This window comes from Nymphaea colorata, chromosome 1 (genome assembly GCF_008831285.2).
Source record: "Nymphaea colorata isolate Beijing-Zhang1983 chromosome 1, ASM883128v2, whole genome shotgun sequence".
In the NCBI taxonomy this organism is placed as follows: domain Eukaryota; kingdom Viridiplantae; phylum Streptophyta; class Magnoliopsida; order Nymphaeales; family Nymphaeaceae; genus Nymphaea; species Nymphaea colorata.
Genome location: NC_045138.2, coordinates 22,273,044 through 22,296,553, shown reverse-complemented (window position 1 = coordinate 22,296,553; position 23,510 = coordinate 22,273,044). Strand labels below are relative to the sequence as shown.

General features: G+C 37.2%; 1 protein-coding gene across 1 annotated transcript; it reads left to right on the top strand.

Moving 5' to 3' along the window:
* Positions 1-3,258: 3,258 nt before the first annotated feature.
* LOC116257801 (pyruvate kinase isozyme A, chloroplastic-like) lies at positions 3,259-10,051 on the top strand. The gene is made up of 6 exons (XM_031634791.2): positions 3,259-4,154; positions 5,757-5,847; positions 6,001-6,194; positions 6,804-6,925; positions 8,322-8,800; positions 9,621-10,051. Exons 1-6 carry the CDS (start codon positions 3,603-3,605, stop codon positions 9,920-9,922), a joined length of 1,740 nt encoding a protein of 579 aa, XP_031490651.1. The 5' UTR covers positions 3,259-3,602; the 3' UTR covers positions 9,923-10,051.
* The last annotated feature ends 13,459 nt before the right edge of the window (positions 10,052-23,510 follow it).

Here is a 23,510-nt window from a genome sequence, read left to right as displayed (position 1 = left end):
TGGAGAAAGGAAAAACAGAAAAATGAAGATGGGAAGAGGACAATAGAAAAAGAGGGTCATACTCATTGAAACTACTGTATCTATCCTCGATCCTGACATGATCAGCCTTCTCAAATAAAGAGTGAATTAATAACAATGCTAAAATACTTCAGAGTGAGGGAAAGGCTAGCAAACGATCACCTGAAAAGGTGGCCGAAAGGCTCCCCAATCCCTCTACCTTTGGTCCAGATCCACATTGGTATCAGTGATGGTAAAAGTGCACCTTCAACTTAGATACCAGTACATCCCACCACTTAAGGCATAGATGCATATTGCCTACAGGAATCGAACTAGAGATGTGCATTTACATACCCTTAAACCAACCAGCTAAGCTATAGCCATTGAGGCCACCAATACTGAAATTTATGGCCAACAAGAAGTGAACCAAGATTAAAACATATGAGAACAATAAATTCAGTTTCTAATGGAGAGTGATAGTGTATCAGTCCAGTTAGTATTCCATTTGAGCCTTATACTGATGAGGGAGCCACGGGAAAGTCAGTTGTGGCTAATACTAGCTTAAATTTTGTTTTTAGTTAGAAGCTAATTCTAATAATGTTATGTTTTATTTTGTTTTTAGTGGTCGAGTAGCTTTTTCTTTTGTTTCTTTTTCATTTTTGGGTTGCTTGAGTACTAGTTTTCTAGTTTTTATTAGAATTAATGGGTAATTGAGAACTTTGAATTTGCCTATCACACCAATCTCTTGATCAGGTTAGCTTCTGAATTAACCTTTGTAGCTTTAGTTTGCATGATGGTGCTTTCTTTAGGTGATTTAAGTCTTCTTCCTAGGTTGTTTAGCTAGGATATTAGGTTTGTTACATTTGTATTTTAGTTTAGCATAGCATAGTCTAGTAGCTTAAGCTTTACATTTAAACGTTTAATCTTTAAATTCTAATTTATTTTATTTGTTCTATGACTTAGTTTAATATAAGCGCTAATACCTCTGATTCCTGAAGTTGAATAGCTCTAGTTTTACTATTCTTTCTTGCTTTTTATTTTTTTTTCAGTTTTCTTGTTTCTGGTGGCATAAGCACAAGTAGAGGATGGGCTATGGTGAGCGCATCAAAGCTGTTCGACATCAAATTGAAGGATATCTCGTGCGTTAGTTTAAGATTTGATTTTTGTTCTTTTATTTTCATTAACTGTAATTAACTCTAATAACATAACTTTTGTTTTGCAGTATCTGTAAATCGAGAAATTCTTGAAAATTGCGGATGAATACCTCAATCATGTTTTCTATGTCCAACCCAGCCTTGTGACTAGCGTGAGCCAGTTTACAAATTTCATTATCTAGAGTTTAGTTTGCATGGATCTATTGTCATCTTTTAAATTATTGTTTGAAGTCGAAGTTGATGGCAAGGGACAATGGTAACCAAACCAAGTAAGGAGAAATTAGTCATGTCGAAGACCAAATCAGGTAAAAAAAAAATAACCAATGAAGTATATTATGACACTTTTAAAGTCAAATATTCTTAATGTCAGCCAAATAATTCAAAAAGGCTGCACCTTTTATTTAATAATTTAATAAGAATGTGTGTGACTTAAAGAAATCTAAATTTTCTTGTTGATTAATATGCTTTGTCAGCTATGTGGCATGAGTGCAGAGTGCGAGTGGCTCCAAGTGCGGATGTGGGTGCCGGTGCGACGTATCTCAAAAAATTTGGGTGCGAGGGTGCGGCGAGTGTGTATATATATAATATATTTATTATATATATATAAATGTATGTATTCATAATATATATAATGTTATCTTGTTTCTTAAGCTTAATTTGTTAATTTTTTTCTTTTATTACTATACATAAAGAAAGAAAGGGATAAGAAGAAGGAAAAAAAAGAATGAAAAATATTTTGAACTTGCATAAAAAAGGACACGGTTGGGGTGTGTGTCGGAGCAGCACCAGCACCAGCGTCATGTCAACAGGGGTGCGACCCTTTTTTGAAGAGTCTGTGTGACATAGCTTGGCAACAAAAGTTGATGAACAATCCGTCTTATTGCATTGGGTAATTTTTTGTTGTACTTCCGAAGAGAAAAAATGGATCCATGTGAATGCTCTAAGATAGATGATAGAGAAAAAAATGCATCTTCCTTTGATTAAGGAGTACCACCTATGCATTCCTGTTACAAAAAATTATGGATGTGTTTTTTGAAAGCAAGGTGTGGAATGGAGTAAAGAATAAATGAGATGTTTTTCATTTGATGAAGATGTGCTGCAACTGGTGCACCTTAAACAAAAAGAGAAACGGCCTAAGCTCCAACAGTTGATGATATGTAGCAACTGCCAATGGTGTCCAGACATTGTCACATTGAGCCCCCTCTAGATAGTGACATAAATTAGAAAGGTATATTCTTTGGATGTTATACTTAAGTGTGCATGTGGAGACTGACCTGCTAAAAAGCAGTTTTAGTAAATAGTATAGAAAAAAAAATCATCCATAAAAGGGAAGGAAACAAACAAATCTCAAAAAAATCAAATAAGACCGCTTACTCGTTTCGAGAGACGTAGTGCAATTGGGCGGCAAGGTGGCTCACAAAAAAGGGTTTGGGTTTTGTTCCTGTGGTTGCTGTCACACTCGGATGCATACTGAATTGAAGGACATATTTGTAAGTTCACTTACATCTTGAAGGCCCGGTTCTGAATCCTAAGAAAAAAAAGGAGAAAAGAGAGGGTTCAGCCTCTTACTAGGGTGGTCGGGCCCTCTCCATTTACCTGAAATGTTTGAATTGCTGGAAAAACAAACTGTTCAACTGGTCAAGTTTTACTGCACCTACTTGTGATGAGTTTGGATAACATTCTTATCCTTTTTCCATGAAGTATGGCTTCAACTATTCCTAAAGCCAGACAATTAATTAACCACCGACATATTTTAGGTAATTGTCATTTACTGGATATACCAAGTTATTGCTGCGAACCTCGAGATATCATTACAACAAAGATAAACAAAGATCAAAGAAACCAATTTAAAATAAAAAAAGAAAAGAAAACCACACCACTTAAGATCACTTAGACAACAACTCCACAGAACTGCAGATTCCTTAACAAAATAACTTAGAAAAAAGTCGAAGTAAAGAACTTTAGAAAGTGAAATGAAAAATCAACAGAAAAGGAAATGAGGCGAAAAAATTTGGGTGCAGGCACTTATAAAACGCAGATTAATTAGAACAAGAAGAAAGCTGGATTTGGTTATTAGGATAGGAGGAAAACAATATGAAGACGGCCCAAAAAGCGACGAAGTTTGAAAAGAAAAACTAGTTTGCCGTAGCGCTCATCGCGTGCGCAAGCCCCATCTCTTTGGATAGTTTCTAGTCACGACAGAACTGTTGTAGACCGATGCCCCAACTGCCGTACTCTCTCCCTCTCGTGTTCGGCCTCCATCGATAACTTCAATGTAGGATTCTGCCCACCATCTCTCTCTCCCCACGTGTTTCTGTCAGCAGTCTCATTTCTGCCCTCTTTCTGCTTGCAACTCTAGATAATCCACTCTATCTTCCCCAACAAGTCGCAAGAGGAAGGAGGAAGAAGAAGGAGGAAGAAGGAAGAAGGAGAGGCAAGAGAGAGACAGAGATGGCGCAAGCAATTCACGCCCTTATCCCTTCCTCTTCCCCGCGTGTTCATCTCCGAACTGCCTCCACCGCGACCACCACCATCCCCAAATCGAAGCCTTTCTTTATCGCCATTCCTCGATCCCCCTGCCTTCCTCGAGGTCGGTCTTCCCGGAGCCTCATCTCAGCCAGTTACGAGCTCGAGAACTCCTTTGTCGCGGCAGCCAATGGGAGCGGAGCAGCGCTGGCGGCGGGAGCCGTCATCGAGGTGGACGCCGTGAGCGAGGCCGAGCTGAAGGAGAACGGATTCCGCAGCACTCGGCGAACGAAGCTTGTGTGCACGATCGGTCCGGCGACGAGCGAATTCTCGCAGATAGAGGCGCTGGCCATGGGCGGAATGAACGTGGCTCGGATAAACATGTGTCATGGCACCCGAGAATGGCACCGGGACGTCATCAGCAAGGTCAGGAAGCTCAACGAGGAGAAGGGGTACGCCGTCGCTATCATGATGGACACTGAAGGGAGCGAGATCCACATGGGCGATCTAGGTGGCGCCGCCTCCGCGAAGGCGGAGGTATGATGCTTCCTGTTGTGCGCCGAGATTGAATTACTTCTCATTGCTGTCGTTCTACTCGCTATCATCGTCATTATCTTCTTCTTGTCGATGATGACGTTCGCTGCAGCTTGTTCTGTCCCATGGTTACATAGGAATCTCTAAGTACATTAGGATCCTGATTTTTAGTAATGAGAAACGGATTAAGCCAGGAATTGAACATCCCGGTTTCGGGAATCGCGACTCCCGTGATATGGGAATCTCCAGTTCCTAAGGAGTGGCAATCTCCATTCCCATGACATGGGAATCCCCATTTGCATGAGACTGGGATTCTGATTCACAAGGTTGGAAACCTCATTTCTTATTTTCATAAACCATGATTATGGAAGAATTCTTGATCTTTCCAGGAACTTCGAATCTTCTATTTCGTGCTTCACATCATTAACGGTTCCTTGTCTTCTTCAGTTCCAGATTGTGGAAAAATTCTCTAAAGTTTCAAACGACTCTCCCATACATCCGTTTTTTTAACTCTTTTCTTGCTCAAGCATTTTTATCATTTCTTCACTTGTCTTGTCCTTGTCCAAGTCTTTATGCTGTCACTATCTCTTCAATTCGTGACACTTTGCTAGAGGTGATTATGTATAATGGCTTATTATTTACCAACTATTAACGGTCTTTAAAAATCTCCATCTGCAACTGTCTTACTACGAGGTCCTAGATTGTTGGTTCATCAGAGCTTATTCCTACTGATATGTTTTGATTGAAAAAATGGTGGTAGGAAGTGGACTGTCATTGTATAATTGGTTTCAGGTGGCTACGAATTTTGTTAATTTTGTCTTGTTTAAGTTAATTGTTGCATGGTTTCGTGGCAGACACTCTCATCTAGTGTAATCTTATAGTGTATGTGGAAGCGGGTCTTACTGTGCATAACTGTCTTTTTTTTTCTGTTGTTTTTTTTTTCTTGGTTGTGTCTTAGATTTTGCAGTGATTACTTCCCAACAAAGAAGTCTAACTCAATAGATTCATTCTATTCACCCTTAATAAGCTTGTTAGTTTTGTCCTAGACTATACTTGTACCTTGTCTGAGCGTGTCCTGTTCTTGTTTTTGTAATTTGATTTGGAGTAGCTTTGTGGAAAAATTCACAGGTTGAAAGTTGCAACTTTGACCACCAGTAATTTTCTTTTAGCTGATTGTTTCCTGGAAGGAGTTATACATTCAGAATATTGCCTTTTCAAAAATCATGTTTTTGTCATGATAGGGACGAGAATGACCACTTTGATCTATTCTTGTGTGCATGTTTTACCCCATATATGGCAACCTTTAAGAAGTTATTCCCCAGAGAATAGAAGGTATCATAAGATTGTCCTCGCCAAGAGGTTCCCTTTAAGGAGATTTCTTTTTCCCCTGCAGATATTGTTGGATTAGAATGATGAAATTGGCATAGATGTTGTACCATATTGGTTTTTCTGAATGTGGATTCTCTGTGGTTTTGGTCTCATATGTTTTAAATTTTCAGCAGTGATGATGAACTTATCAACCATATGCTAAGAGGAAAATGTTTCCCTCCCTTTTGTGGTGTACTAATATTTGTTGTAAAAGATCTGGTATATGTGGTTTTGCAGGATGGTCAGATCTGGACTTTCAGTGTTCGAGCTTTTACTTCACCTCTTCCAGAACACACCATCAATGTGAACTATGATGGCTTTGCTGAAGGTTTCATTTTTAGGATCTTTTGTCATCATTGAAGATATTAATCTCTTTTCCTTTTTGGCTGCATACTTCTGTGTTTTTGCATGTTTAAACTGGCAAGTTTTGTCAGGCAAATTCCTGAAACCGGTTCATTTAAACAAATCTGCTTGGGTATAGATATCAAGGTGGGAGATGAACTTCTTGTGGATGGAGGAATGGTAAGATTTGATGTGATTGAGAAGATTGGCCCAGATGTAAGATGCCGCTGCACAGATCCTGGCCTGCTGCTTCCTAGAGCTAATCTGACATTTTGGCGTGATGGCAGTCTTGTTCGTGAAAAAAATGCTATGCTTCCAACAATTTCTTCTAAGGTTTGTGCTATCATGGTGTTTTACTATGGCCCCGCATTGGATTCTGTTATGTGTTTGATGGGGAAGACGTTCTTCACTTTGGTTGAAGAATGCCTCTGTTGTACATCATAGAAGCATGAAAAGGATGGGACAAAAAGTCAGACCCTTACAAGTCTGACTTTTTTTTACAATGTTGAAGTCATCCATGGTCAAAGACACCATGGGTGGTTTATAGAGGCTATCAAAGACTCCCATTGGTACCTGGTCCTGCAAACGGTCAAAATTAAGTGCGTAAGTCTTAAATTTGGTAAACTATAATGTTGCTATATGATGTGCCATAATTCTTCAACGAGTTGCTTCCCTCTTGTGTCTGTTAAGGTCCCATGTAAAGGGATATTGAGGAACCAGGAGTTGAAAGCTACATACTTTTCTGGTTATTGGACATGGAACTTGGATGAGCTTATTTTGATTATCTTACTTAAGATTTCTACTTCACCTTTTACTTGCTCATGGAATATTGTGCATTTTAGAAGTCAATGTGGGCAATTTTTTTTACTAAGAATCTTGTGGAATTGTTTAAAGACTTGAATTTTTTCTGGGACAGAGTCATAGTCTACCTTTGTTCTGCAGGATTGGCTTGACATTGATTTTGGGATTGCTGAAGGTGTGGATTTCCTTGCAATTTCATTTGTCAAGTCAGCTGAAGTAATAAATCATCTAAAGAGCTATATTGCTGCACGTTCTCGTGACAGGTGAATGTAAATTTGTTTGCCAGTATAGGTCATGACAGTTACTTCATAAACATATTATTTCACTTTTAGCTGCTTTTGAAAAAATTCAATTAAGGACTTATAAGCCTGATTAAAGAAATTATCCTGGAGCTGACGTATAGAGAATTTGTTAATTAGTAAAAAAGAAGTTTCAAATTTCAATAATTAGCAAAAAAATTCTGTCTGGCAACGAAAGAGAACTTTCAACAGTGACATGGAAATTATGGTTTGGGAGACAAAAGGGAAAATCTAAGTGTGAACTGTGAAGCATGGATGAGGGCACAGGCATGCTTTTGCACACACACATGCACATGTAGGTGGAACAAATGGTAGGTCTAAGTTCTAACTAGCCTTGTCTCAACCATCCCAACCACCTCAAGGGACATAATTTTTGTGTACATGATTACCAAGGCCTATTACTTAAATCTTTGTGTCAAATCAATGTACTCTGAAAGACAGAGAGACAGAGAGAGAGAGAGAGAGAGGAGAGAATGGTGTATCCCATACATATCCTACGCTATGACACATGCATGCGGCATTTGGGCTGCAGTATGCGGTAAAGGAGGATGAACATACTCGGCAGATGGTGGAGGTGATGCAGCTAGCTGACAGGCAGCATATGAGAGAGAGAGAGAGAGAGAGAGAGAGAGAGAGAGAGTACCAGGTTTTTTGACTGTTTATGTTTTCAAACCTTTATATTTCTCTTTGGCCTTCTTTACAACATTCTTTTTTATGGTTTACAAGATCTCTTCACTCACACACACAAACACACTCATACCTTTCTGCACCCACACCTTGCATGCATGTGTTGTAGATCTGGGCACCTTTTCTTTTTCATATTCTTTTAGTTGATCTAATCCTGAAGATATGTTCTGTTAATTGGTTAAATAAAAAAAACTGCTATAATAGACTATTTTTATGCCTAGATGCTTTTCTTATGCAAGCAGAAATAAGTCACCCATATGCCAAATTCTTGAATGTCAAAAGTCAAGGTCTTTCTAGAGCTAAGTACAAAGCAAGACATGTTTTAGATGGGACAGTGGAAACATTTATGTGCTCTATTTAAGTCAAAATAATGTCAAAGAATATTAAGTTGCCTGGATTTTTCTCAGAGATAAAACTGTCTGGACCTACATATGTATGCCTGTTATTATATGTATAGGTACAGCATTCTTTTATGTACTAAAGAGCATGTATAATCATAGCACCCTCATATTAGATTAAGAGCACACTTTCTACTTAAGAAACAATGTAAAATACAATATGCGTAAAAGTGCATGAGGTGGAACTAAACTGATGGACATAGCCCACTCTACTACAGCAAGGGTATAGCACAAGTACTTAGATCAGATGCTAAATGGCAATGTATATCTTGCAGTGACATTGCAGTAATTGCAAAAATTGAGAGTATTGATTCATTGGTGAACCTTGAGGAGATTGTTCGTGCATCTGATGGAGCCATGGTGGCTAGAGGAGACCTTGGGGCACAAATTCCACTGGAAGAGGTTCCCTCTGCACAGCAGAAGATAGTTCAATTATGCCGGCAGCTCAACAGACCTGTCATTGTTGCATCACAGCTGCTTGAGTCCATGATCGAGTACCCTACGCCAACAAGAGCAGAAGTTGCTGATGTTTCAGAAGCAGTGAGACAGCGATCAGATGCTCTCATGCTTTCTGGAGAATCAGCAATGGGTCAATATCCTGAAAAAGCTCTAACAGTTCTGAGAAGCGTGAGTCTGAGAATGGAGAGGTGGTGGAGAGAGGACAAGCGACATGAAGCAACAGTCCTTCCTGGTGTTGCATCTTCCTTCAGGGACCGTATTTCAGAGACAATATGCAATTCTGCTGCTAAAATGGGTATATTTTGAATTCTTAATTGATGCTATAGGTGTTCTTGTTGAATATACATTTTTATGGCCGTTTAGTTTTGTCATTTGTTGGAGAAAAGTCAATGCTTCATTTCTCCAGCTCCTTTATTAATTGATTGTTGTATCAAGAAGCAGCATTTTCTGCCAACACCATTGTTTTCTGGCTCCTTGTCCAATGGCATTTCATTCTTGCTTGAACTAGCAAACACGTCTTCCAATTTTTGTTTCCAAATTCTGGAAGCTCAGTTGTTAGCTGCATATTTTTTGCTTGTTCGTTCATGTTTTTACTTTTTTTCCTTTTTTGGCTTCTGAGATAAATGGGCTACATCATTTAATCTCTACATAGCCTTGCCAGTTGTTACCTGGTTTCATGCTAATTCATTGTGTGCATTGTTTTTCTGTTACTTCTGTGTCTCAAACTTATTTATTGGTTCATTAGTTGCTGCTCTGTTGATGAAGCATTGTACAACTTTATCTCTTTCTTGTTCTGCAATATTTAAGAAACTTCATGCTTGTTAACAATGAAGGCTTATCCTTGTATTATTATATCCTAATTTCAGAAAGCAAACCCTAGTTGTAAACATGTACATTTTCATTTTTCTCCACCCAGAGTTCCTTGTATCTGTGAAAATTTTAATGATACATCTTCTTCAGTCTCAGCATGTCCAGACTGAGGATTTATGCTTTGTTTTCTTCGTGTGATCTCTTTTGTTACCTTTGCTAGGTTCTCCAGGTTTCCAGGCTTAGCAAATTATAAAACTGCTTAAGGTTGATCATGACCTGACAACTATATTGATAATGACATGCAGCGAATAGCTTGGAGGTGGACGCGATTTTTGTGTACACAAAGACTGGATACATGGCTTCTCTTTTATCGCGGTGCCGGCCAGATTGCCCCATTTTTGCCTTCACAACAACAACCTCTGTGCGTCGCAGGCTTAATCTGCAATGGGGTTTGATACCCTTTAGGTTAAACTTCTCCGATGACATGGAAAGCAACCTAAATAGAACATTCTCATTACTAAAGGCTAGGGGTATGATACAGTCTGGGGATCTTGTTATTGCTGTCTCTGACATGTTGCAGTCTATTCAGGTGATCAATGTCCCTTAGATCCACCGTCTCTTGTTTGTCTACTTCAATAGTGAGAAACGTTGTTCGGTTGATCACTTTTCTTCATTCTGCATTTTTTTCTGTGGATTATTTGTATCCTTTAAGTCTGCTGAAGCTATTCTCATGATCTATGTGCTGTAAAGTGATCTCTTTGTGAAGCGTTGTAGGTGATTAATTTTCCTAGCAAAAGGAACATTGTTGAATGCATTCACAAGGACAGATCGGATTGATAGAAGTCTGATAACCGTGATGCGTAATTGGGTCTGAATCATTTTGGTTGCCAGAACGGAATGATGCTAAGGCCTTTCATGTGTGTCTAACTGAATAAATGGGTCAATGGAAGAGCTGCACAGTGTAGCTCCACATTGTGAAACAAGGACCAAGTCAGGAGAGCAAGACCCAAAACGGTTGCTGTAGTGGAATGCTGTAGCTCTCATGTGAGAAATCATAGTTTGATGTCTATGTTGTCATGTGGGCATTCACGGGTTGATGTCAGTGACAAGCAGAACCCCTTGACTGGACCTCCTCCTCGACCTATTTTACTTCCCCGTATAAAGTCTGTCTGGTTTCCCTTCAAGCTCCTTTAAAAATGAGGGGCCCATCACATAATTTTCCTAGGTTTCACGGTAGCCATTACTTTTCAAATGTTAATTTGGTCGCCATATGGGTGCAACCGTGCAAGCAACCCTTGTTATCAGTAACTTTGGCGAGAGAACATCTTGTGATATTTACAAATTTTTGACTTAGAAAATTTGGAAAAGTTGACATTTTATTGTATAAAGTATCTAAAATAATATGAGCCGGTGCACTAGTAAATTCCACATGAAACTGCGCTGTTTTAAGTAGTAGTAAACAGGTGGTAAGCACCAAGTGGTATGTGATGCGTGTCAAGTTGAAAAAACTCTTACCTAAGTGGTAAACCGGCCATTTGGTTTGCCTAAGCTTTCCCTTATCGTCTTCATAAGGCTTGGATTAGGACTCGCCCTTGTCTTCAGTTCTTCAGCCTCAACTTGTTGACTGTGGACATTGGACATATTCAACAAAATTCTCTCTGTAATGTGTCTCAGGAAAATTTGCGTTGAACTCCAACCATTTCCTCACATCGTCCGGAACAATGGAAGCTCAATTGCGTCCTGAATTCATCTGTTCTTCTGCTGTGCACTTTGATCAGCACAATCACCTTGTGGGTTCATTTCTAGACTTGAAGCTGAATGCAGAAGTTCATGCGCCAGAAATGCTTTGGATTAAAATGCGTGTGAAATTATACATATAGATGCACATTGAACCAGAAAGCACTTATAATTACTGTATATCTAGCTTGTTGCATCTCATAGCTAAGGCATTTGACTACCCCAGACGCTTGGATCTAAGGCTGGGCTGTCAGGCCCAAGGCTCAAAAAAGTCAGGCTCAGGCTGGCTTGACTGTCAACTTTATATCTGTTGGGGTACTCGGTTCGATGTCCACCTATATTTGAAACCTTTAATATTTTATATTTTAATATCTCAAAAACCCTTAAGACATGCCAAGAGTTTCTTAATGTGCTATGGGTGATATATGCATAGTTTTTAAGGGAGTGATCGGTGATAAACCAATAGTTTTTTAAGTGAGCCGATTAAAAGTGTCATATGCTGAGGAAGATATCTATACATATAATTGAACAGTGATTTTGGTTTTTTAGAGTCACCCAGCCATCTAACCAAGATAGTCCGATTCATCATGATGGACGGTTAAAAGAAAAAAAAAAGAGAAAACAATGATAGACATTTTCGCCATCTAACATTAGTTACTAAATTTTTTCTTCATGTTTTTCTCTCAACCGTTCATCTTCATCAGATGGATGGCCCTAATTAGATGGATGGGTAACTCTGCATAGTCAGAGTCACTATATATATACATAAGGCCTAGTTGGGCCACTAATGCCCGACCGGGGCCAGCCCAGTCCGATGGATTTTTTTAATCGGGCCGGCCCAAGTGTTTGATCCAATGACCTAATTACTATAAATTTGAGGATAATAGATTTAAGATTTTTATTATACTTCATACCCATAGATCTCAAGTCAGAGGGGAAAGGATCTAACTTAAGATGGATCAATTTTAAGATGCAAAGATTAGAAATTCATGATGTGATTTATGTCTTTCAAAAAAGAATTTCAAATTGTTATTAGGAACCAAGGATCTGAAGTTCTTGGATTTGAATTTCCAATATCTCAAATCACCTTCGATGTATGAATTGATGTGAACCTCCATTTACAGCAACCTTTTGGAAAAGGAAGACTCTAATGACCCCGCCCTTGCTAAACCATCAATAGTAATTTGAGAATATGCAAATTGTCTTAAACTAATCAGTGAGATGGGTGTCCCTTGTCATATCTAAATGCTACTGCAGGAAAAGGATATACAATACTTGGACTGACTAGCCAACTATTTTCCAGAAGTGTGAATCTTTGGTTCCAGGAAGATGAGGCTACATCATGAGCTAGCATAAGAGTGGGGCAGCGGTTAGGATGTTCACTGACAGTGTTGGTGTACTCTTAAGCGATGTTTGAATACATAGTATTAAAATGCCTTCCACTAAAATGTCAGACATTTAGTACCAGATAGTTGTCAGGTGGAACAAAAGTATCAGGTCCCACCTATCACATCTTGCATGATGACCTTGACCTTTTGTTCCATCTGTTTAGATGGAATTCGAATGACTTTCTTTCTCTCTCAAAAGTTCGACATGTTTCTAATGCTGAACCAAAATATTGGGACCAAGCAAAAACACATGAGATTAAAGTTTCATATTTGCTTTGCCATAGAATTTTCATGAATTGTTTAGTCCATGTTCTGCTTCTGTAGTAGAATACCACGTATTCAAATGTGGCCTTATGGGTAGTCTAAGCATGATTGGTCCAATTGTTAATGATAAGGTTGAAAGACAACCGTTTTAGAGATATCAAAGGAAAGAATTCCAGCAAGATCAATCAAAATTAATGATAAAGGAAAATAAAATCTTTCCACAAAATCAGATTTAGTTTTCTATGCTTATCGTTGCCAAAATTATGGGATCTTCACCTATTTAAGTTCTTTGTATGATTTGTATAATCAAAGCTCGTGATGGCCTTCCATGGTGAAAAACTATGCACGTTTAATGAAAATAAGCTTTTCATTGCTTGTTCATATTTATTTTATATTATTTTAACATGGTATCGAAGCAGAATGCTTGATGAATAAGAATAAAGACCATAGATGGCCTCTAGACAACCAAATATATCGCTGCCTTCTTCATCAAAGCGAGGACTCGATCCTGTAAAAAAAAATCTTAAGGAATTAAACTTGGGATTTCTGAATCGCTGCTAGAGCATGATATACCTTCACAAAAACTTCATAAAGCAAATTTGGGCTCACTGAATCACTGCCAAAGAGATGACATAATTACCTTTTACAAAGTTCTGCAGCAAACTTGGACTCTTAGATCCATCGTCCAGTTTGAGGGAGGATGTTAACGATAACATTGAAAGGCAGCCGTTTTAAAGAGATCAAAGGAAAGAATCCTAGTAAGATCAATTAAAATTAATGATAAAAGGAAATAAAAACTTTTCACAAAATCAGATTCAGTTTCCTATGCTTATCGTTGTCAAGATTATGGGATCTTCACCTATTTAAGTTCTTTGTATGCTTTGTGTAATCAAGTCTCGTGATGGCCTTCAATGGTGAAAAACCATGAACGTTTAATGAAAATAAGTTTCTCATTGCTTGTTCTTATTTATTTTATTTCTTTTGTTTTTTTTTTAACATCAATAACCTAAATAGTTGAGTAATCGACCATTCCCAAGTGGCAACAAGAAGTTAATTCCTTTAGGGAGCATTTGATGGCAGCCAATTTTACTGTAGAGCATAGATAAATATCTGTGGTTTGAAGAATGGATCCTGCCCCATCACACGTAAATAATTGAATTTGTCTATTTTTTCATTAACTACTTAATAATAAGTTTTCAGTAAGGAGATATTCAAGCCTAGTTCCGCCGGTTGTCTTGAGAGTGAGTTGTTATGGTCAAAAGTCTTTCTCCCTCTTGTGCCTCGTACAGTTTTTCCCTCTTTCTCTCTCACCCCAACTCTTTTCTCTCAATGCTTTTGGTCATCTTTAAATGATAAAGGAGCCAACTGAGAAAACTATCGGTACTTCACTTCATGATCATCAAACAAATTAAGTAAATTAATATACTTTCAATAGCTAGCAAGAGAAACAAACTGGGTCATTTGAGTTGTCCTTAGCATTAGTAGTAAGGATCAAATTTTCTAGAGTGAGAGGGAAATGGAACTTTAATTACGATGCACGAAAAAGCGACACCAAAAGTCTATCATTTCTTAAACTGTTTTTGGGGAATGCAATCAAATAATAGGATTAGACATATGAAAACTTATAAGATTCAGCAAAACATCATGGACTTTCATTGCATGTTTATAGGGTATTAAACTAAATAGCCATTTGTTGATGATTCATAACTTCAATAAATAATTTAAAAATTATCATTTTTATTATTCTAGAATGTTTGGACATCAAAATATTACCAATACAGTATACGAATCACAGGACATATGGATGCCATTATGTATATATGAAACTTGAATGGTGACTTCACAAATATGGATATGAGGAGAGATCAAACCTGAACCGTCCGATCTACAATCAGATGGCACATATCTTTCTCCTCTATCTCTCTGTCTCCTTTCTCTCCCCCCTTCCTCCTCCCTTTCCCACTCCCACAGCTGCCGCTCTCCCCCTGCCATCACTGGTCAGTCCACTGGGGCTCCACCAGGCAGCACCACTTAGAGGTCGTTTGATTGCTGTCCACTGGGACAGCACAGACAGGATGTCTTGTCTATTACACTACTGTCCTGTCTTCATGAACAATGGTAGCCCAGTGGGCCAGTGGGTTATAAATGCTGTTAATGGAAATGGAAAGGTCGCTAGCATTTTAAGAAGTCCTTTACTTATTCAGTTAGCTGATGAGGTTAAAAATATTATCCCAAACAGGTTGATGCTCAAATTATGATAGTTTTCCTCTTGAAATTTGTGGAACTTCATCACATGCACCATCAGTGGGAGACAGATATGATTCAGATATAACCAGGCAGGAATTCTCAGATGGTGTAGACACAGGTGCAACCAATGCTAGCAACAAGGATCACTTTCACATAATATCTTCATGTACAAAACCAATTTTCCATTTTGCTAAAATCAATATAGCATTTTGCTATTATTTTCTTTTGTACAAACTCTGAGAATAAAAAATTTGCAAATTAAGGTGATTAAAAGCTCATTAGCTTTCTGACTGGCTTGAACTAGAATCATCACCTAGGCCTCCCAGTTGAATTGCAGGGTAATAATGATTTGGCAGAGCAGATGGATCTTTAACCCAGCTTTAGACTTTCTAAGAAGTTGCTTCATGCAGCAGTAGTCCTCTGACTTCCATTATATGCACCACAATGCTGTAACTGTTATCTTTGTACAATTTCCCTTTTTTAGTTCATTCAAGCTTTCACTGGAGATGCCAACATTTGATTCTCTGTTTTTTCTTATTCCAAATATGTCAAGTCTGAAGGTCTAAACTTCGGGCTTGTAAGAGATCTTATTAAGGCTGAAATATATCTTATTCGCCCTTTTCTGCTGCAATACAAACCCCATTCTTTTCTTTACCATTCGATTCTACTAAACCAAAACCAGAAATCTTTGGGTGCAAAATCAAGATCTAGTAAGATATTCTTGGGCTTGATCTTCAAATGAACATTTCACAAGTCACATCAATGATGCAGATATTCAATTGCTTGTAAATGAACTGAAGTTCACTAGAGAACCATTAATTAGTCATGAGTTCATATGCAGAAGTCCTTTGGGAGCCTTTGACGAGTTGCCCGAGAAGGAAAATGATGCTCTTGTGGCAGATCTTAGTTGATGAGTTGTGTGCCATCTCTGTAAGACTTCTTAGCCAATTCTGTTGGTGCAAGAGTGCTAGCTTTTTACTCCTCTGAACATTATGCCATAGGCATCCTGCCCAAGTGAATGTCCAAAGTTGTTAGTCTTCTTCTGCTTTTCCTTGGTATCTGCATCTTGGGAGCCTGAAGGATCTACAGTCATTCAAGAACTACTCAAAGTTACTCAGGGCCTTTGTTCCTTCTTTGGCTTTATTTTGCATACTCGCAAGGCAAGAAAAAGATTACTCCAACTTTCGAAGAAGTTCCTTCATGCAGCAGCAGTCCTCTGACTTCCATCAATGTTGTCACTGTTATCTTTGCAGAATTTCCCTTTTACAATTCCTTGAAGCTTTCACTGGAGATGCCAAAATTGGTTTTGTACATAAAGCTAGGGAATTAACATCAACATTGGCAGCGATTAAGGGATTTTGATCACAGAGTTCTTGTTTTTGGCCTCCTAGGAGTTTAGGACAGACAAGAAAGAACCACTGGTAAGGACCAGAAAAGGGGAAAAAGTTCAGAAGGAAATCTCGTTGCCATAATCCTCCTTCGATTTTCCTATACATGAATCAATCTTCTTAACTGACATGACAAGGATCAGCCTATACATGGCAAGCACCAAAACCCAGAAAGAAAGAAACAGAAGGATCAAGATAAAAAAAAAATGCAGCCTTTCATGATCGGAAAGGCGAAGAGCCCCTTCGGGTCGGCCCCTACTTCAGCACGATCGATAGCCTGCCCCAAGCAACTGGGCGATTCCAGAGAGGACAAACTCGCCATCCATGGCTGGCGCCAGCACGTTGTCTTGTTTTGCGCTCTTGATCTTCCCGTACTGCTCCGCATAGCCATGAACATTCTCGCATTCTTGACTCTGGAACCCCTCTCTCCCAAGACACCAGTTTCAAGTGACACTTTGACGACAAAGAGACGAAAGGTTGAGAGACGCCGGAGATGGTGTGCTGGGGTGATGAAGTACGGTGGAGGCGGGCTGAGGAGATGACAGACACGGGCTTCTGCAAACGATCGACTCGTCAGTTGATGGAATGGAGGAAGAGAGAGAGCGGTGGGTGAGGGGGAGCTTGAGAAGAGAAAAGGGGGAGAGACGAGACAGAGGAGGAGGAGAAGCTCGACGCGAAGAAAGCTCGGGGTGGGAGATGGTGTTATGTTCCATGCTGTTCCGAGGGTTAGCTCGGAACAGTGAGGGATGGGCGGTAATTTATACCCTTCTTCGATTGTCTGTCATGTCTATCCTGTACCACGGACGACATTTGATAGAAAAATTATTGAACAGGACACACGTGTCCTGTGACCATCAACCTCTTAGGGAAGCACCGACGGGCCCCCTTGGCAATGGCAAGAGGAGAGCCCAGCTTATATAATATATATATATATATATATATATATATATATATATATATATATAATCATGTAAATCCACATGAAACAAAGAGAACTCCCTACCAGACTTGGAATTCGACAACTTCCTTGTTTTGTCTTGCCATCTTCTCATTATATTTAAGTGTCCTTTGAACAAAGAACAATTCCCATAGACCTGGATTGACTCTTTTAGCTTGTCACGTTGTTGGGATTTTGAAACCAAGTCTTGTGGTAGATATATGCCTTCAACCAATCGCTCTCTTTTTTCACAATTCAAAAACACAACATTTGTTAATGATCTTGTAAATCCACAAGAAATAAAGAAAACTACCTCCAAAGGCTATGAATCAACAACTTCTTGTCCTTTCTTGCCATCTTCTCATTATGTCAAACGTCTTATGAAGATTGAACAATCTCTATAAAACTACATTGGCTCATTTAGCTGGTTTTATGGCTTGAAATCTTAAAACCAAGTTTGGAGGTAGATACATGCCTCCATATGCTTCCAATCAAGAACCTCCATCTAGCTTGACAATTGAAGAACACATCATATGTTTGTACCAATTGACCTGTCATAACTCTTGCTAGATTCCACCCTCCAAAGTTTGGAAGCCTCCTCTTTGTAAGCAATACAACAATGTTGGTTTTTAGCCACAGCTCAAGTCGTTGGCAAAATCCTCCAAAGCTGTGGGGAAATGCCGTTAGGAAAACTACCGTGGAGAATTCAGTTTTCAACAACGAAAGCCGTTTGCAATAGTATAGGGTTTTACCAATGCACATCGGCTGAATTTTTTTAGAATTCCCAATAGTACTCGCCGTGGGGAACTCTTAAAGAACTTCCAACCACATTAGTTGTGAGGAGTGCTTGTAATTCCCTGCAAAAGTAGTTGTTGGGGCTTAATTCTTAATTTTCATACTAGCCAAGGCCGTTGGGACTTCACGAGTTGCCAACATCCATTGTAAATGAAATTTTACACGAATTTGAAATGGGCTTATCAAAATGAGATTGAGAGAGCTGCGATGGTCCCTGAGATATCCTTCATACCTTTTTTGCCATTTTCAATGGTCCTTGAGACAACCATCTAATTTCTTTTGAAACTTATTTTCCAACCACTATTTCAACTTAAATGTAAGAGAATATGAAAAACATTATCGTTAAATTAGACATCATCCATCAGTTATTTATAAGGTAAAATAACAATAGAAAATAGATGATGTATATGTTTCCTAAACAATTTTGAAAATTCTTTTTTTGAGATATGTCTTCATTATATTTTATTTTGTGTTGCCTTGAAAGAAAGCTTCAATGTTGTCTGCAAAGAAAAAATTCAATGAAAGTTTCAAAATTGAAATAATAATATATATTCAATAAAAATATATTTATAAATTACTCAATATATGGTGTCATTTGATGATGATTAAATAACACACATATGTGTGCTTGCTTCAATGTGATATCATCAATGTGAAATTACTTTTTTTTCCCTAAAAGTTGTCAATGTCTTAGCAACTTACATGACCCTTCATCATTATTATAGTCACCATCTTTATTTTGTCCAAGACAAGATATCTGGAATAAAATGCTAACATTCTTTCGCTAAATAACCTTTTGCAATTGAACCTTTAGGAAGAATTTTATTTCTGACTTAAGAGTCATGAGATATCTGTTCAAAAAAAAAAAAAACTTTTCAATAAATAATCATATCATTAACACACAAGAAATAGAATAATAAGGTACAATTGACATTAACCTCTCAATGGGATACGTCTATTGATATTGCACAGGTCACCTAAAATTGTTTCCTTGACCAAGTATACATGTGGATACATCATGATATCCAGGAAGGAAGAAGAAAAATCTTCTCTAGTTTGCAAAGTATGATACAAATGTCTATCCAAATGCTGAAAATCATTCTCAATTGCTGCCTTTGAACATAACTTCTTAAAAAATGTACATAACTCAAAAAGGACATTGTTGATAATTTCAGACAATGATCTTGTAATAGCTAATGGAAGAACATGGTGCATCAAAATATGAGAACCATAACTTTTGAGACTTCATGTTTTCATATTTTTTAAATGCAAACCTGTTTAAATATTTAATGCAAAACCATAAGAGCTTTCGAGGTTTTTAAGAACCTTACAATTTTTTTTTCATTAATTGTCATTGAAAACAAAACAGGTGGTAAACAAGCTTTATTTGACATCTTGATTAGATGAAGTGAGTGTCTAATGTTCCTATCTTGCATATCCAGCTTGGCCTCTTAAGAATCTTTCATTTTCCTGTCTATGTTCAACAATATATGCAAAATACTATCACACATGTTCCTCTCAATGTGCATCATATCTAAGTTATGTTGCAAGACATTATACTACCAATATAGCAAATTTAAAAATAATACTTGTTTTCTTTCAATTGAATGAAAATATTAATAATTGAAGTTAACTATTTTTTTTTAAACATATTTGTAATGTGTTATACCTCTAAGTAAATGTTACTATTGGAAGTAGTTATTGGTGCACCTCGTAGTTCTACATTTCCATCAACTGTCTGCATCATACAATGAAACACATCATTATTTCACAAAAGTCACTGATGGCCCATAAATAGATGTGGTTGTAGATTGATAATGAGAACATGCTAGTTTACCCTTAGTGTCCCACCTTGATAAATTTGTTTATGAAGGAAAATCATTGATCGTCCATAGCAATGCAACACACATTTTGACTTTTTATTTTTCAATGCATCATAATTATTTACATTGTCCCACAATCTTGTAGTTCATTAATGGGCATCTGTAAGTATATATTTATGTTATTTCCAATACTTGATGTGTCAGAAATTAATAATCTCAAAATCATGTTTGTGTGTTTCATAACCATCTAAGGGGGCAGATTAGAATAACAACTAGTAGCTATGTGTTGTAACTTACACTCATTGTTCTGAATGAATTGAAACCATTAGTTACTAAACCATGCATGCAAAAGCAATGTTATTATAATCAAATGACATCCAAGCTCTAGAATCTGCTGGATGTTATAAAATGGCATCTTTGATGTGGCACTCATGATGTCATGACATGTAAGAAGCACTTTTAGACAGCATAAACAACTTTGAAGCCTTAAAATTTGTGGAAAGTGTCACATCACTTTTGCAAGAATTTTGCTCCATCCACCCATCATGTCTCTACACTTTCATTTCCCCTTTCCCTTCCAAAAACTTTCCATCTTGAAATATCATATATGTAGCCGATATCTTTATTTGCATTTTCTTTCCTATACAACATGCAATCATTAAGACATATGAATCTTGTTATGTTTAAATCCTAAATCACCAATGATCTTATGCATCTCATAATAAAATGACAGTAACAAATTCGCATTTGACAAGAGCTCTTTCAAAAACTCCAACAACAGATTAAATCTTTTATTACTCTATCTGCTTAAACACTTTATTTGATAAAGTCAAACAAAAGTTGACAACTTTGAAAATTTGCATCATGGATACAACTATTGTTCAATATCTTTCAAAAGTCTAAAAAATGCATACTTCTTCATTGTTTCCATTAATGTTTCACTAACACCATCATCATTGCTCAAATTTGTAGTTGAGCTTGTAAACATATCAGCTAACAAATCTTGCAGGTCAGCATCATTTTGATATTGCCATGAACTTTTTCTTATAAAATACTTTGTTGACATGCGCTCTCCATGAAAAATCTAATTTCCATAAGGACAAAGACAATGATAAATCATGTCATCCCCCAAGTTCTTCATTGTATTAATGTTACACTTGACTCAATGTCATCTAATGTCATTTATCATTGCATTGTTTTGACAGAATATTGCACAAAATCAAGAACCCCACAAAAATGCTCATCATTGATTCTATTTGTAACAAACAAAATGTCTGTAAATATATTTATTATAAAAAAATAATGACATAAACTTTCAGTAATTCCCCTTTCAACATGCTTGTGTTTACCAATTTAACTTTTTTGAGCCATATCGATTACTTCCTACAACAAAAATGATTTAGTTAGTAAAAGAAATTATCAACCAACTAAAGCCATGCAATTGTAGCCACAAGGTAGAATCAAAGAGGAACACCTTAAAGAACTAGGCCACTAAGAGAGACATCGATCACACTGTTAGTAGTGGGCCATCTTCATTTTTTTTCTTCATATACAAATACGAAGTTGTCTAAATTGATTACACACACATAGAGAGAGAGAGAAAGAAGGTGGATCCCTTCAAGGAATTTTAGGCTCACGATGCTTTTAATGAAATAAGGATAGGGACAAAAATGAGTAATACATGCCCACAAGTATACATCAAACCAGAGACATATCAACACATATAAAGGCTACACTGCTAGTAGTATAAGTAGAAGCATGGTCATGACCCATCCAAAAATAGATTTCACTCACAATTTTCTTTAATAGCTTAGCTGTTGGGTTGTAGGCACTTTTGAGGGCCTAATAGCATCATGACAAAACGCTAGCCTTAGTATAAAGAAAACAAGAAAGTGACAAAAAGAAGCAAATAGTCACACCAAGCACCCATAAGCATTTCAAACATGCCTACAAGGATTGTTCACTCTCACTAAGCCATGACAGTAGAGAGGCCTGCTTAGAGATGCACAGACGCACAACAAAATTAAAAATAAACTTTTCGTTCACTAATAAATGACATATGTTGGATGGAGGATTCAACCCTTGTTCTAATAAAATGGGCTAGCTGAGCTGGTTGTTTTGTAACTAAGATATTAAAAGTGCAGATGAAGAATTTATAGGAAGAGTACTAGATGAATAGGTAAAGCTGACAAGACAAATCTATAATGTGTATTGATTGAACATGGAAAAATAAAAAGGCGCCTAAGATAATTTATATCTCACTAAAATTGTCTTGCATTCTTCTAACACTTCCAGACATATGAATTTTTATTGGAGATGCTCTTGTTCATGAACTAAGAGCATGATCTTTCACCTTTCCAACATCTAAGACATCTAGAGATGGTTCACAACAACAAAAATTCCACAAAAACCTAAAGATGCCAAAGTAAAAGTTAATAAAAAAAATTATTAATACAACAAAAATATACTATAATAATTGTTTCTCTTTTTTACTTAGAAAATTATATGCTTATCAAAACTTAAGAAGAGCTTTAAGGTTGTGATGCCAAACAAAAGGGTAGAATACGAAAGATGATAAACAGCACAACAATTATTCTATTTACAAACCATAGTCAAGATGCTTCAATATCTTATTTTTGCTTCAATACCCTACTTTCACATGGTCAAACAAATTTATTCCTTATACTGAAATTTAAAAATCCATGCATGAAACACATGGACATGTGGAGGTGGTAAAAAGAAGCTCAGTTACTTGAAAAGATTAGGAGGAGATGACCTTGTATACAACAGAACATGTCAAAATAAAGATATATTAACATTTGCAAAACAAGAACATAGTAATCTAGAGAATGGAAAAAATGAATAACAGTTGTCGTTGCTAACCATTTGAAGTTGGTATACATAAGACATTTAATATATGAGCTTGATGAGAATCAAAGTTCCATTTGTATCTAACTAAATTGGTTTATTATGGAAGGCTTGTGATTAAATGCTAGAGCTAAAAACCAAGTTTGACTATTCAGAAGTTTAAGTGAAAAAGTACTTGTCAAACATATGTTTGGTCTTTGAAACACAAATTGTTCTATGGCCTAAATGCATGCACAACTTGAAAAGGCTAATAACTTTGATGTCATTCAGTTTGGGTCCAAAATGCAACTATGGACTAGGGCCTTGAATCTGTTTTGCTAACAAATTCTAGTTAACTCAATTATTTATAAATTTTTGAAGTTCTAACCATTGCCAGATCGATTACTTGCAAGTGACAACACCAACATCAAAGATCCCAAGTAAAACATGTTCATTTTCTTGTGAAAGTAAAAAATAGCTTGTCAATGACCCATGAAGAACATACACATATAGTTTATAATAAGCATGGTTAATTCGAGATACATACAAAATGGCAGTGGAGAGTTTGATCTTGTTCTCCTTATGTTGACATAGGAGCTCTCATGTGTGACATGATGTCATTGGGTGGTTATTTCAAAAATAGTCCAGTACAAAATTTGGGTGGTTAAGATACTGTGTTATTGCATTCCCTTTCATGATTAAGTTTTGAGCATGTGCAAGGTAATAACACAAAGTGAGAAGCAAATGCAACATAGTTACATGCTCTTAC

What these genes read in the sequence shown, in the direction of transcription:
- LOC116257801 (XM_031634791.2), top strand. Translation starts at nt 3,603, where the DNA reads ATGGCGCAAGCAATTCACGCCCTTATCCCTTCCTCTTCCCCGCGTGTT. An exon ending in CTATGATGGCTTTGCTGAAG is followed by an intron (nt 5,848 to 6,000) that starts GTTTCATTTTTA and finishes GCTTGGGTATAG; the next exon opens with ATATCAAGGTGGGAGATGAA. An exon ending in TTCCAACAATTTCTTCTAAG is followed by an intron (nt 6,195 to 6,803) that starts GTTTGTGCTATC and finishes TTTGTTCTGCAG; the next exon opens with GATTGGCTTGACATTGATTT.